The sequence below is a fragment of the Strix aluco genome, chromosome 4, assembly GCF_031877795.1.
Source record: "Strix aluco isolate bStrAlu1 chromosome 4, bStrAlu1.hap1, whole genome shotgun sequence".
NCBI lineage: Eukaryota > Metazoa > Chordata > Aves > Strigiformes > Strigidae > Strix > Strix aluco.
In genome coordinates, this window is record NC_133934.1 from 48,805,976 (window position 1) to 48,820,323 (window position 14,348).

At 41.4% G+C, this 14,348-nt stretch overlaps 1 protein-coding gene across 1 annotated transcript; it reads left to right on the forward strand.

Moving 5' to 3' along the window:
* The first annotated feature begins 6,372 nt into the window (after positions 1-6,372).
* Positions 6,373-13,278, forward strand: FGA (fibrinogen alpha chain). The gene is made up of 6 exons (XM_074822975.1): positions 6,373-6,488; positions 8,290-8,418; positions 9,483-9,666; positions 9,927-10,072; positions 10,977-12,048; positions 12,421-13,278. Exons 1-6 carry the CDS (start codon positions 6,438-6,440, stop codon positions 13,128-13,130), a joined length of 2,292 nt encoding a protein of 763 aa, XP_074679076.1. The 5' UTR covers positions 6,373-6,437; the 3' UTR covers positions 13,131-13,278.
* The last annotated feature ends 1,070 nt before the right edge of the window (positions 13,279-14,348 follow it).

Genomic DNA, 14,348 nt, shown 5'->3' on the forward strand with positions numbered 1-14,348 from the left:
TCTGAACTTGTTATCTGTGCTCTACTGTTGGTCAAACAAACCAAAGTAAACTTTATGATGGTTGGAAGGTTACTCTGGTCTAACCTGTTTGATTCAGTCATTCCTGAACTGCATGCCAGTAGTTTCTGCTCTTTGTTTAGAGGCGAGTGTTGGAGATATTTCTCCATAAAATGTGTCTTGTTTCCAAAAGTTTTCATTCTGTTTTCTGATGAAATTGATTTGTGACATAGATCAAAGTACATAGCAACTTGAGAGAGGCCTAGTTTACTGCTGAAGGCTACTTAACTGAGTTTACCACGAAGTAATGAATACATTTGCAATCAGGATGTGTTAGGAAGTATACTATCAATGACCAAGAACAGATATTTATTATATCTGTAATCTATAGTATCTGTAATACTGTATAATTAATATATCTGTAATCTATATATTATAATAATATTATATATTATTAACAGATCATAAGTATTAACAAGTTTCTCAAATATTACTCAGAATAAAAGTTTCATTTGCTATATAGCACATAGTATTACACTGCACAACCATTATTCCTTAATACCCCCTTTTTATTCATAAATATTTAAAAACTAATCTAAAGTATCTAGTGCTATTATCCAACCAAAAATGTTAAAATTTGCAGCAGAAATTCTTTATATTTTACTTGCATTTTGTTTTTCTAGATCTGGTAATAATTTTCCATGTGATCCACATAAGCAAACTCACAGCACAGATTAAGAACAGCAAAGAGTTTGTCATGCTGTCTGAATGTACTCACTCAGAATATCTGATGAGTGCATTTGAGGGGTGTATTAGCAAATCAAATCAGGTGTGTGGATAAATTGCTCAACAAAAAATACACTCAGAGATAGAATATATATATATATACCTATATATCTGTATCTGTAGCTATATCTCTCTCTCTATAAGCTTGATCCATTAAGAAGTAGAATATGAAGTTTATCCTGGTCTTTATTTTTAGCTACTAGTGAGACGCCTGAAGTTCATCTGGTACTTTTGAATAGCACATTCAAATCCTTTACTTTAAAGACAGGGAGACATTACACTAACAAGACAGATCTTGAAAGCAGTTTATGCCACCTCAACACTTTTCGAGTTTTGGTGCCCAGGTCTCTGGTGAGGCTGCTGCTGAGCCTCTTGCCCTGGATCTGAGTCTCCTTAGCATGGTAAGTTGCTGTCCTTGTATCACTTTTACTGAGGTTGTTTTGACTTAGTTCAAGTTTTACTCTTGGGCCAAAATCTAAGAGGAAGGCGGGTTTCTCAGGAACAGGTGAAAAGAAACCATGTTTGCATAGGGTCAGCATGGGGTTGACAACTATTTGGGATGAGGGACAACCCCTCCACACCACTGAACTGGTATATTTACGTGGCGTGGCTCACCACCAGCCTTGACACCTACTTCCTCACCAAGCAAAGCAGTTTTCCTGAACATTTTGTGCCGTGAGGCCTCTCCCGTGGTTCCCTGTAGCTGAAGCAGTATGTGTAGAGAGGCCTGGGGAAAGGATGCAAGCTGAGGGTTGGCAAGCCTAGTCTGATCCTGGTTCTGCAAACAGCCACTTGAGTGGCACTGGTCAAGTTCCTTCCACTTTCTGTTTTCAATTTACCCCACCTATGACACCACTTTAAGGTTGTTATTATTTATATATTTGCAACAAGGAATTAAAAAATATTCCTTTCCCCTCTGTCACTTTGCCTTCTGTGTCCACACTCTGCTAGGTCTGAACTGTAATTTGTCTCTCCCGGTTTAGCTTCTGGCTGCAATGATTTATTTGGTGAAAATCTGCTGTAACTACACACATTTCACTGGTGTGAGCTGGCAGTTTATGGGTTGCTCACCAGAACTAAGATTGGCTTATTCTTCCAGATGATCTGTTGATTGGTATCCTAAGTTTTCACAAATCATTTTAACTTCTTTGGAGAGGACCATCTGCTCCAGTGGTCAAGAGGGTCAGAGCTATCAAATCCAAGAAGCCTGATCTTTCAAAGAGGTCCTATGCCAAAGTTCATCAGGGAGCCTTCAGGATTCAAACCCGCAGTTATATTTTCTGGGCCCTGAAAGAAGACTGGCAAGACTCATGCCTTTTGGGGCTCCTTTCTACTGTTTCCAACCCTCTAGGTATAAGAAAGGGGCCTGAAAAGATCTCCTATTTCTTCTGACTCTTAGAGAATAATACTCTTGGTATAATTTTTTGCAAGCAAATACATTGCAATTCAACTTAATGCCCCTATTTTGATAACTGAGAGGTCATATTTTTCTTTTCTAAATCAGTCTTTATTGTACATAACCCTCAGACCATAGCCTATCATGAAAGTCATTTGTATTTAGGCAAGCCTGTCCCCCTCTGAGTTAATAAAAGTTTATTATAGGATTTGGTGGCTACAATTTCTTTCATATCTTGTGCTTGCAGTCACTCTTCCAAAGACCATTGTAGCACAAAACAGGGGGAATCAGGAACAGAAATGCTTTCTCTTTTGCATGCTCAATCCAAAGCAAAAATAAAAAAAAAAAAAAAAAAGAAAAAGTGGACGAGGAATGGATAGAGGCGGAAAGAGGCAAATAAGGTGGATGAACTGGAGGACTTGCTGTGTCCCTCAGTCCCTGGGACATTACATAGGAAAAAAAGTGGGACCAGATGCTGGGACTGGTTAGTAACTAATTCAAAAGAGTTAAGTAGTCCAAGGAGCATATGAAAAGAAAGTGGAGCTGAGACCTGGGACTGAAGGACAATGGAGTCTAAGACAAGGTATGCAGAGGTGGGACATGAATGAGCAAATAAGAGGAGGAGAAGGCATCGCTTGGAAGCTGGTGGTGGGGACTGGTGGTAGGTCAGGAGACAGGGGCAGTGCTGAGCAAACAAGGGCTGGCTCACATCTAGGGCACACAAACCAGAGTTAAATCTGAGACTCCCTGACTATTACTATGGCAACCTGCCAAGAGCAGGGCAGCTGAAGTAGTGAACTACACTTCTGTCCTTTGATCATGAATTAAAGTTAAATCCAAAGTTTATCTAGCTCTTGGCCTTTAGCCTTTCAAACAAACACAGAGAGAAGTGACTGGATGATTGCAACATGAAAGCAAAGACAGGCTGAAGGTCAGGCCCAGATTCAGCCCTCAACTGGAAAGCTTGAGGAGCTCCTCCTTCACCCCACCTTTACCCAGCAATCCCCTTCGCATGAAGCAGGAAACCCCTCTTAGCGTACCTAATGTTTATGATCAGTTACCAGCTTTTTCCAGTCCCTCTAGCCTTGGTGGCTGAGTTTTACTTGGACCAGAGCTAAAGTTTTCTGTGTTTGAAGGTCACCAGAGAGCTGCACCCTCCATCAGGGTCAGAGGAGGCCTGGCACATGCTACTGCTCTGTCCAGTAGCCAGTACCGAGGACACCACCTAGCAAATTGTCACATCCTCTGTTAACATGGTTGAAAAGGCAGAAATTCTGGCTGATGTGCTCTGACTACTCTTGATTTTTAAGGTCTATTAAATTACAAAAATAATGTTCAGATATTATTGAGGATCACAAAATCAAGGTCTTACAAATTGGGAAAAGCCAGAACTAAGGTGACATGTCACATCGCATCTGAATTATGAAGGATGCTTTAGTTGATGCATAGGTTGTAATGCATGTAGTGAGTAAGACCAGGTGGGACACAGCCAGGTGTTGTCTTTACAGCTGATACCCTGCAGAATTAGGTGCTATTCCTGCCCTCATCACCCATTTCCTGTGGGACCAGAGGCAAGACACTCAGGTGTCTCAGAGCTGGCTGCTGGATGTTCCTCCTGAGCCCTCATGCAGGCACAGAACTACAGCTGCCATCAGTGGGATATGCATATATGGTCTGCTCTGAAGACTTGGACTATCAAAATGGATCAAAAAAAATAACTATTTTTTGACTTAACCTTCTCACCTGGCTTCTGCAGCTGTGAAACGGGAAAGTCGTGCCCAGGGAATGAATGTTTGTAAAGCACTGGGTTAGCTGAGCGATGAGCACCATAGGAAAATCCTTGAAGCTTTAAACAGTCTGCAGAGCATCATCATATAATGAAAAGCGTGTACAGCTCTGGGCAGCTGCTTGCCTGGGGACCACCATCCATGCTCAGTGTGAGGAGGAAGGGGTTCAGTGGAACAAACATCACACATGATCCTGCAGTAAAGCAGAGTCCATGAGTGTACACACAAGGAGAGCACATGAAGGTTATACCTGCGATTCTTGTGTTCCTAGGGTTGTGATCTTTGAGCAATCGTGGAGGCTAAATTAGAGCTTGTTGGTTTGAGTGGGAGACTCTCCATGGACCCCAGTATATTTTGGATGAAGCCCATTTTACCCTGTTCTGTAAAATAATTAATCCTAATCCTACAAGACCTCCTCTTGTTGTCGTCTTTCCCTCCTTTAAGCATTTTATTGTCCTCTAAGCTTTTTATAATTCTTTCAGAGACCTGCCGCAACAGAGTGAACAAAACTGTGTAGAACTTGGAGTGAGGAAGCATCTCAAATCTTGCCCCTGCTGAAGTTAGCAGATGACCATTTTGGTGTGTAACTATATTGATTATCTGCTTTGAGTTCAGAAGCTGCCTTATGGACATTTATCAACCAGACAACACAGCCATGGCTGGCAGATCTTCAAACTAAGCAAAGGTAATATGTTGTCCGTTTGGACATCTGTTGCTGAAGTTAGTTGGGCTGTCTTGTTGCTGAAATGAGTACTGTCACTGCATGGGATTCAACAGAAGACTTTACAAAGCATGTTGCAGGGAACTGAAATAAACAAAACATCTTGTTTCAGAATGTGCACAGATAAGATTAAGCCTTAAATACTATGCATAACTAAATCCTGGTTGTGTAGGTGTTAATTAATGAAGCACCATCTTATTGAGCTCTTCTGCTACCTGAGGATAGGACTCGCTATTAGTGATACTGGTATAAGTTAAGTTAGGTTTAAGAGGGTTTTCTTAAATAAGAGAAGCATGAAATGGAAGGCCAGAAATGCGAGGAAACAAAGGGTCCAGTTCAACTGCAGTGAACTTTACATGGAGAGTGTTCAAGACTCCTGAAGGCAGAAAAAAAGAGGAAAGGAGGATAAGACAAAACCTGAGAGGCTGCTGGTATGGATCCAAAGCTAAAATCAGCTCTTTTGAATTAAATATGTTGCACAATGCCAGCATCAAGCTTAAGCATGTCCCTCAACACTGGAACAGGTTGCCCAGAGAAGCTGTGGCTGCCCCCTCCCTGGAAGTGTTCAAGGCCAGGTTGGATGGGGCTTTGAGCAACCTGGTCTAGTGGAAGGTGTCCCTGCCCATGGCAGGGGGGTTGGAACTAGATGATCTTTAAGGTCTCCTCCAATCCAAACCATTCTATGATTCTATGATATGGTATGTTGCAACCTGTAGAGGATGGAGTGTTTTGTAAATGTCATGCGGTTTTAAAAAGCCAAGAGAGAATTTTGTTCTGCCAGCTGATTGGGCCCACATGCTCTAGCAAAGCTTTTCTCACTCATTCCTGCTCATTGCAGTGGCAAATTTTGAGATGGACCATATCTCTCAAATGTCTGTAACAGTAAGTCTTGTTATAGTGCTCACAGCAGCAGCACATTATCATCAATTGCCGCACATAAACTATACCCATTATACAAACATTTATGGAGACGTGACTCCTTAGGAAGACTTAATTATCCTAAACATCTGTTCTGGGACATTTTCAAGTACCACTCCACTGTGCTCTTCATAAAAATGTGTTCATTTCAAACAAATCCTACTTGATAAAAAATTATAATATACCGTTTCTGTAAGAGACATCATAATGTTAAACATATCATGCATTATACAAATACCAGTAAGGTCCAGCTATAAAAACTGATGTATACTGGGGTCTGCACTCCTTAGGAATTCATTTCAGTTTATGACCAAATGGTGGCAGATAGACCATATCATCCTTTCTTGGACTAGTACTTGCTTTGGAAAGGCCAGTGGATTTCACAGCAGTGGAACAGAGTCACACAGAAAGGGTAAACCAATGACTTCCTTTTTCAAATATCAACTCTTTGATTATACTGGCTAAATGCCCATCGCACAGAATGTGTGTCTTCCAGCAGGTAAGCATTGCTGAATCCCGCTAGGTCCTGCATACATCTCAGTTGAACATCCAGTTACGAGAAACTAAGCTTTAGACAGATTTTTTCCTGGAATACATGGTGTTGCCCACATGTTGGTGTTGTTCAAACTTATCTGGAGCAAATAACATCAGAAACTTGTGCAAGAGGCCTTAAGTAATCACCTAAGAGGGAGGGGGGCATTTGGCATGTTTTGTCTCCAAACAGAAGAGAGCATAATGATTAATCTCAGCTTTGCATTAAGGTTTAAATTGCACCAAAAGACTGGTGAAGATCATCCTTTCAGTTAGAGTTCTGCTCGCTCTTCTTCTGAAGATGATATCAACGAGGATCCTCTGTATGTTGCTGTGCCTCAACTTAGCCTGGGTATGAGTTTGCTTACTTGATTCTTTTCATATCTTTCTGTTTTGAAGAGTGAGCATTTATTTATTGTTCATTCATTAGATAGATACATTTTGGCTGTCACCTAGCTCATAAAATTCAATGCACACACATATGCACAAGCTTACTGTAACCACTTCACTGCTGGACTTTCATCAGTAGTTCTTGAGTATCCAGCTCTCTTAACTCAGTTTTGCTGAATCTGCCTGGCTTCAGGAGTAGCAAAGAATATATACATTAACATGAATTTATAGATTTATAGGTGATGCTGTAAGTCTTAAACCTAACTAACTGGATGCTAGTGGCTCCAGCCAGTCAGGAATTTTCCTGTTCATTAGGGTGAATTCTACTCTCCTTTGGATGGTGCTTCAGCAGGGTTTTCCACCTACAAATGACACACAGTACCTTTATTATAAAATACACATTAAAAAACAAGGATTCCTGTGGCAGCAACACCAGGTTAAACTAGAGCTAAGTAAGAATCTATTTTTAGATAAGAAAAGAGAGAGGCTTGATTTTCAGCTATGCTAGTATAACCGTGCTGTTTTCTCACTGAGGCCATAATCTTATGTTAGATTCTTTATGTTTCTCTTTGTGACTGTTTTTTGAGGAATGTACATGTTTTAACAAATGACAGAAATTATAGGAAGCAGATGGGACAAAACAGAAGCAGTCGGATTTGAGCTGTCAATACTGAAAGGGCACAGACCACCTAAAAGTAAAGTTTTTATTTGTTACTTTTAAGAGGCACTTGGGCCAGATCCTCAGGATGAATCAAACCAGAGTGAATCTGCTGATTTTAATAATGACACTCCAGTTCTTCAGGGCTGAGGTTCTGGCCCTGGAGGCTAGAATTAGGAAAATTTTCTCTGCCTCAGAATTAATCACTAATCATAATAATAATTAATCATTAATATTTTCAAGCATTAATTATGCTGCTTGAAAAGAACACAAGGTGTGCAGAGGAATCCAGTCAGACCTAGTTACATCTCAAGCCCTAAAACAGGGCTTTCTTTTATGAAAAAGAATTATTTTCCAGTCTTTTACTAAGCAATAACACAGTAGTAATCCTTACAGTGTTTTGGCTTAGAATTAGCTTGTATGTATGCACTTTTTCTTCTCAGGTTTGAAGAAAATCTCAGTACATTTATTCCTCTTCTTTCCATTAGCACAGAGGAATTCATCCGTCACTGACACTATTAATTTTATTACAATGTCTTTAGCTTTCTTGCTCTTTATACCAGGCAAAAGAGTGTTACAAGTTTACAGTTAGCAACTGTGATTAAAATCAGAAACACTAATGGTAAAACTCTCTTCAGATATATCTTTAAGCCATTTTTTGTAGACTGAAGGTGGTAGAATGAAAATAGACATTTAGAAATATAGCAGCAAATGGAAAGAGAACATAGGATTTTTTAAGTATTTGCTTTAACTTAACCAGTTGCAATCTAATTTCAAGTTAATTTTATATTTACACATAGAACATGAGATTTCTTTGGAATGATATTATCATCATATATCCTGAGCATCACAAGCTCTCTATATAGCAGCATTAATTTTACGAGATGAAAAGCTTTATTCTGACAAAACAAACAAAATCATATCTTACAAGGAATATCAGGAATAAAATCTTTGCGCTGTTTGATGTGATGCTTTCCAGATGGCTGTAATTGCCACACATCAGCTATGCCACTGAGTGTTTGAGGATGTCAGCATTATGTTTCTGTTCTCTTGGCAGCTGTTTAGTTAATCTCAGTCTTGCTTTCCCCCCCTTTTCTCCTGGCAGGCACAAAATGGAGAGACTAGCTTTGAAAAGGAGGGTGCAGGAGTGCGTGGTCCCAGGATTGTAGAGCACATGTCCCAGTCCACCTGCCACTATGAGAAGAACTGGCCCATCTGTGCGGACGATGACTGGGTGAGCAATGAGCTCTGGGGGCAAAAGTGGGGCCTCTCAGCAGGACGCTTGCTGACCTCAGCCGGACCACTACGATGGGTGCCATGCAGCCAGCACCTAGTTAGGCTTTAGGTCTGACGGAGGACAGCTAATGCTTCACGTCGGGGCAGCCTGGAGAGATATTCTGCAGGAAAGAAAGAAAGAAAAATATGAGGAGAAAGAAAGAGGGAGAAGAGAAGTTTGCAGGGGTGCAGAATCAGAAAAGAAAGTAAGTCTGGAAAAGAAAGATGAAATAAAAGAAGGGTATTCATAGAAAAAAATAAGAAGGATTTATTTTCGGAATTTTGATATTGCCACTTTTGGAGTTGGTAAGAGAAAGGCACTGGAAAGAAAGATGTGCGACAAAGAAAAGAAATAGCTAGAAATAACTTCACTAGTTACTTTTTAGGAAGTCAGATGACAAAATGTTCAGTAAAAGATTCATAATGATTGACTGGATGTCTTTGTGTATAAACTGTTAATTTGTCTCTCTCTTGCCTCTTGCATCTCAGCCCATCTCTATGCTACATTTATTTGATGAAATCTTGGCAAAGAGCTTTAGTCTGTAAGAACATTAAGCTTTTCTGAGGAAAATTTTGCTTAAGTAAGTTGGCCTCTAACATCCTTGCTCAAACTGGACAACAGACTTCTCCTTATAGCAGCCCTTCGGGAAATATATGTGTGTATATATATATATATATGTATGTCTTATTTCACCCCTGAGGAACAGAGGGGGAAAATTAAGGGTTTACTTGTTCCTCACACCCCTCTTATGGAAGGTTTCTGAGGATGCACTTCACTGATTCCATCACACTGGTGCAAGAGGCGTAGGAGGATCAGCCCCCAGGTGGCTTGCTCAAAGTCACACAAGTCCTTGGCGAAGTCATTGGATGAACAGGACAGGACATCTGAAGAGAACTTGCAGAATCTTGCCCTAATTTTTTTTTATGTGTTTTCAGTGTTGCCCAGAAGTGTGCTAATGTAATGTTAAAAAATGGTTTATTCATGAAGATTTTAACACAATTATTTCCCTCTTCTGATTTTAGGGTACAAAATGTCCATCAGGCTGCAGAATGCAAGGACTGATTGATGAAACAGACCAGGATTATAGTCACAGAATAGACAAAATCAAGAAGCTGCTCTCAGAAAATCAAGACAACTATAAAAAATCTAATCGTATAATTGTGGAAACCATAAATGTACTAAAACCAAACTTGGACAGTGCTCAGCGTGAGTATCTCACACTCAGTTTTATTACCCATTGCTGAATTATTTTTTTTTGTGCATAAGCAATGTGTGGTGAAAATATATGCTGCACTGGACCTTATTATCAAAAGCCAGAATAAACATAATAATACAAGACTCTTATCTGCTTACTATGAGAAATATGTTCTTAATTACATGTTTTAATTACATATTTTAAAATACGCTACTCTTTTAGGAGAGAAAATCACATGTGCATAGCTGACTGTGAGGCATTTCTGTTTCAGAGATTGATGAGACTTATGGTCACGTGTCAGGAGAACTGAGGAGGAGAATTGTGACATTAAAGCAGAGAGTTGTCATTCAAGTAAACAGAATTAAAGCTCTGCAGAGCAGCATCCAGGAACAGGTGATGGAGATGAAGCGCTTGGAGGTAGGTAGCTGCTATGTAATTTCCATTCTTTCCAGGGCTTACCTACAGAGCTTAGCTACAGGTCTATCCATTATACTGGTCGTGGCGAGCAGTGCTCCCTCTGGAAAAAAACAACATGCAACTCTTACAGGATCTGACTTGCTGAGGCAAATCCCCAAACGAGTTGCCTTCTGTGCAGCTTGGTTTTCTTTTCCTGCTGGGTGAGAACCAGTGTGAGCTCAGGAGGACTCCTGGCTTCATCTGCCGCTTCTGCTCTCAGACTGGCAGCAAGAATGTTATATGTGCTGATAACTGGCTCTGTATGAGGCATTTCTCCTCCTGTAAGGAGATGCTGAATAGCTGGGATGAGAAGGACATGCCCTGTCCTTCCCTGATGCTGCCACTGCCACCCACAGCCAGTGCTGGCATTAGAGCCCATGTTCCCAGGTTGCAGCCAATTCTTCTGATGTTAATGCAAGAAAAAGTCCTGGCACAAATAGCAGTTTTTCTCAAAAGCCCATTTTGATCCCTGGATCAGAGATCTGACTTTTGTTGTTTGGGAAAGCAGTGGTAACCCCAGGATGGCAGGCCTCACAGCAGGGCCATGACAGGCTCTTGGACAAGTTCAATGTCTTCCCCTCTCCTTGGAGGACCTGTTTCTGCTCCTGTCCCCAGGGAGTGTGTGCCCAGCTCTGCAGCACTCCCTCTAAACCCAGGAAGGTGCCCCTATGCCCCATGCTACAACGTACTTCTCCATCGAGCTCCTGAGGGATGATTTCAAAATTGAGCTTTGGAAAAGCTCACCTGTAGGTGTGAGGTACCAGGGCAGCTCCCACCTTTCCCCAGTCCAGGGGATTACAGGATATACTTGCTTGAGAAAGTCAGGAAAGCTCCCTAACCAAATTATTTCTCTCTCTTTATGTAGGTGGACATTGATATTAAGATACGAGCTTGCAAAGGTACCTGCGCTAGAAATTTTGATTACCACGTGGACAAAGAAGGCTATGACAACATCCAGAAGCAGCTCACTCAAGCCAACTCCATCAACTTGCACCCAGAACTTCAAACAACAACCTTGAGCACACTGAAAATGAGGCCACTTAAGGACTCTAATGTTCCCGAGCATTTTAAGCATAAGCCTCTGCCAGAAATGCAAGCTCTGAACATAGTTAATAGCATCAGGCAGATGCAAGTGGTATTAGAAAGACCAGACACAGGCATGAGCCCCTCCCGAGGTGACAGCAGGTACCACATAGCAGAATCGAGGGGAGATGGACCTTCACACACCAGCAAATTAGTTACTCCTACTCATGGGAGAGAAACCCTTAGTCTGGGAGACAAAACCTCCTCCAGTGTTCGTAGATGCACCAAAACTACCACCACAAGATTCGTCACTGGCCCTGATGGCCCTAGAGAAGAAGTAGTTGAAAAAATGGTTTCTTCTGATGGATCAGACTGCTCCCATTTACAAGGAGCAGGAGGGGAAGGGAGCATGTACCATGTTGGTGGGACAGATGAATTCCATAAGCTAGATAGGTTATTCCCTGAGCTAGGGTCATTTTTTACCCCTGACTCTCCGTCCACGGGTAGTAGGCAGTCAGGTGGAACTAGCAGTGTTTCAACTAGCAGCCACGTAACTAGCACTGGCAGTAGCCACATGGGTACTGGAGTAGCCAGTCACTCAGGGACTTATGGGGGAAAAGGGAAATTTACAGACTTAGGAGAGGAGGAAGAAGATGACTTTGGAGGACTTCGTCTTCAGCCATCTGGATTTCCATCTGACAGTGCAAGTCACTCCAAGACTGTAGTGACCAGCTCCTCTTCTAGTTTCAACAAGGGAGGCTCCACTTTCGAAACCAAATCACTAAAGACCCATAAAATAACTGAGCAGCTAGGTGAGATGCAACATGATCAGAGTGCAGAGGATACCCCAGACTTTCGGGCACGCAGCTTCAGAACATCAGAAGTGAAGGAAAGGACAGCCAACACTGGGAAAGGTACACAGGCATCACAGAAGTAGTTATTGAGGTAGTGGAGCCAAACTCCATCCATAATCAAACTGACACATTGTTTTAGAAACTGCAGTACAACAGTGTGATGATAAAATGCAAGCACTGTGTCTGTTTGTTGCCACCTCAGAAATAAAAAGAAAATATTTCATTAATACTCGGGTATTGCATATCACAATTTAAGAAGGAGGTAAAATTTTCTTTTCTGAATTCTTTTTAATGTTGCCTGTCACTATAATTAGTGTAGTCCAAGGCATGTTTAACAATTTTCCTCAGAACTATTGACACTTGGATTCCTGTGAACCTTTTATTAAATTTTGCTGATAACTCCTGTCAAACCAGATCAACTTTTTTTTTTAGACTGTGATGATATCCGCCAGAAACACACTTTTGGTGCCAAAAGTGGCATTTTCAAAATCAAGCCAGCGGGATCCAATAAGGTTTTGTCAGTTTATTGCGACCAAGAGACCACTTTGGGAGGATGGCTATTGATCCAACAGAGAATGGATGGATCAGTGAATTTTAACCGGACCTGGCAAGACTACAAGAGAGGTTTCGGCAGCGTGGATGGCAGAGGGCAAGGAGAGTTCTGGCTGGGCAATGAAAACATACACTTGCTGACTCAGAACAACACTCTCCTTCGGGTAGAGTTAGAGGACTGGGATGGAAATGCTGTGTATGCAGAGTATATTGTACAGGTAGGGTCTGAAGCAGAAGGGTATGCCCTTGCCGTGTCCTCCTACGAGGGGACCGCCGGCGACGCACTGATCACCGGCTGGCTGGAAGAGGGCACTGAATACACGTCCCATGCCCAGATGCGGTTCAGCACCTTTGACCAGGACCAGGACCGTTGGGAGGAGAGCTGTGCGGAAATGTATGGGGGTGGCTGGTGGTACAACAGCTGCCAGGCAGCCAACCCCAATGGCATTTACTACCTGGGGGGCCACTACGACCCCAGGTACAACATTCCTTATGAGATCGAAAATGGTGTGGTCTGGCTGCCATTTAGAGCCTCTGACTATTCCCTCAAAATTGTTAGAATGAAAATCAGGCCCATAGAAACCCTGTAGAAAGACTTTTAATATATGTTATGACCACAAGTTGAAAAGATTTTTATATATATATATATGTGCATGATGTACCTTTACTCTGTGAATTTGAAGGCAACTGGGCACATCTGTGGCTTGAAAAATAAACACTGATTAATTATCAACAAAATAGTTCTTTTATCTTATTTATAACTGACAAAACTGAACAGGTTGCCCAGAGAAGCTGTGGCTGCCCCCTCCCTGGAAGTGTTCAAGGCCAGGTTGGATGGGGCTTTGAGCAACCTGGTCTAGTGGAAGGTGTCCCTGCCCATGGCAGGGGGGTTGGAACTAGATGATCTTTAAGGTCCCTTCCAACGCAAACCATTCCATGATTCTATGAAACCTTTTCAAGCAAATGTTGATTTTAAAACCCTTTTTACATAAACTTTGTCTATGTCTTTGGCAGCTCACACCTTGACTGGAGATAATATTCATAATTTGAATTATTTACTTTGTTTAAGAGTGTTAAAGAAGTAAAAGAATTTAGAAGTATGTTCACCACGAACTCCTGCCTCCACTAACATGAACTGTGGAAGTCTGATCAAGTTCAACAGTCACACTTCTGGACTGTCTCATTTCCATTTCGATGGGAGCATAACAGCAGCAGGAGTCAGTTCTCAGGCAGAGCTGTGGGTGGTTTGGGTTCTGACTTTTGCCACACGCCTAACATGGAGTACACTTTGATAAATGATACATGGATTTTACGACTGACTTTAAGGATCTCCTAAGCTTTGATTTTGCAAATATGGAGGTAGACCTTCCAACCCATTGATTAATTCTAGACAGTTTACCATGCATACTGTATTTTCAGAATAAGACAGCTCATGATAACTCATCAGAATACAATTTCCAAAAGAGACTATTATTTTCTAGTGACCACTAAAAGGTTATTACTGTAACCAGCACAAACAAGATGAGGAGCACCTGGATGTTTATAGTATCTATTTCCTTGGTTTAGAGTGTTTCTCGGCATATGTTTCAAGCAAGGATTCTTCTACAGATAAGGGGTTTAAATCAGCAGCTTGCTGACAGTGTGTGGTAAGGATTTTTTAGCAAAAAGCTGGCTCCATGGAAAAACAGTTATATTGGTTTCACAATTACACAAGAACATGCTGCATTTACCTTTATACCTTATGACATAATATTACAGAAGTATTTACTCTGTTTAGTATTTCTGTGCTTCTATTGAGAAATAAGCAT

Coding starts and splice junctions, on each gene's coding strand:
- FGA (XM_074822975.1), top strand. CDS start 6,438: ATGATATCAACGAGGATCCTCTGTATGTTGCTGTGCCTCAACTTAGCC. Junction 8,419..9,482: donor TCTGTGCGGACGATGACTGG/GTGAGCAATGAG, acceptor TTCTGATTTTAG/GGTACAAAATGTCCATCAGG. Junction 10,073..10,976: donor TGGAGATGAAGCGCTTGGAG/GTAGGTAGCTGC, acceptor CTCTTTATGTAG/GTGGACATTGATATTAAGAT.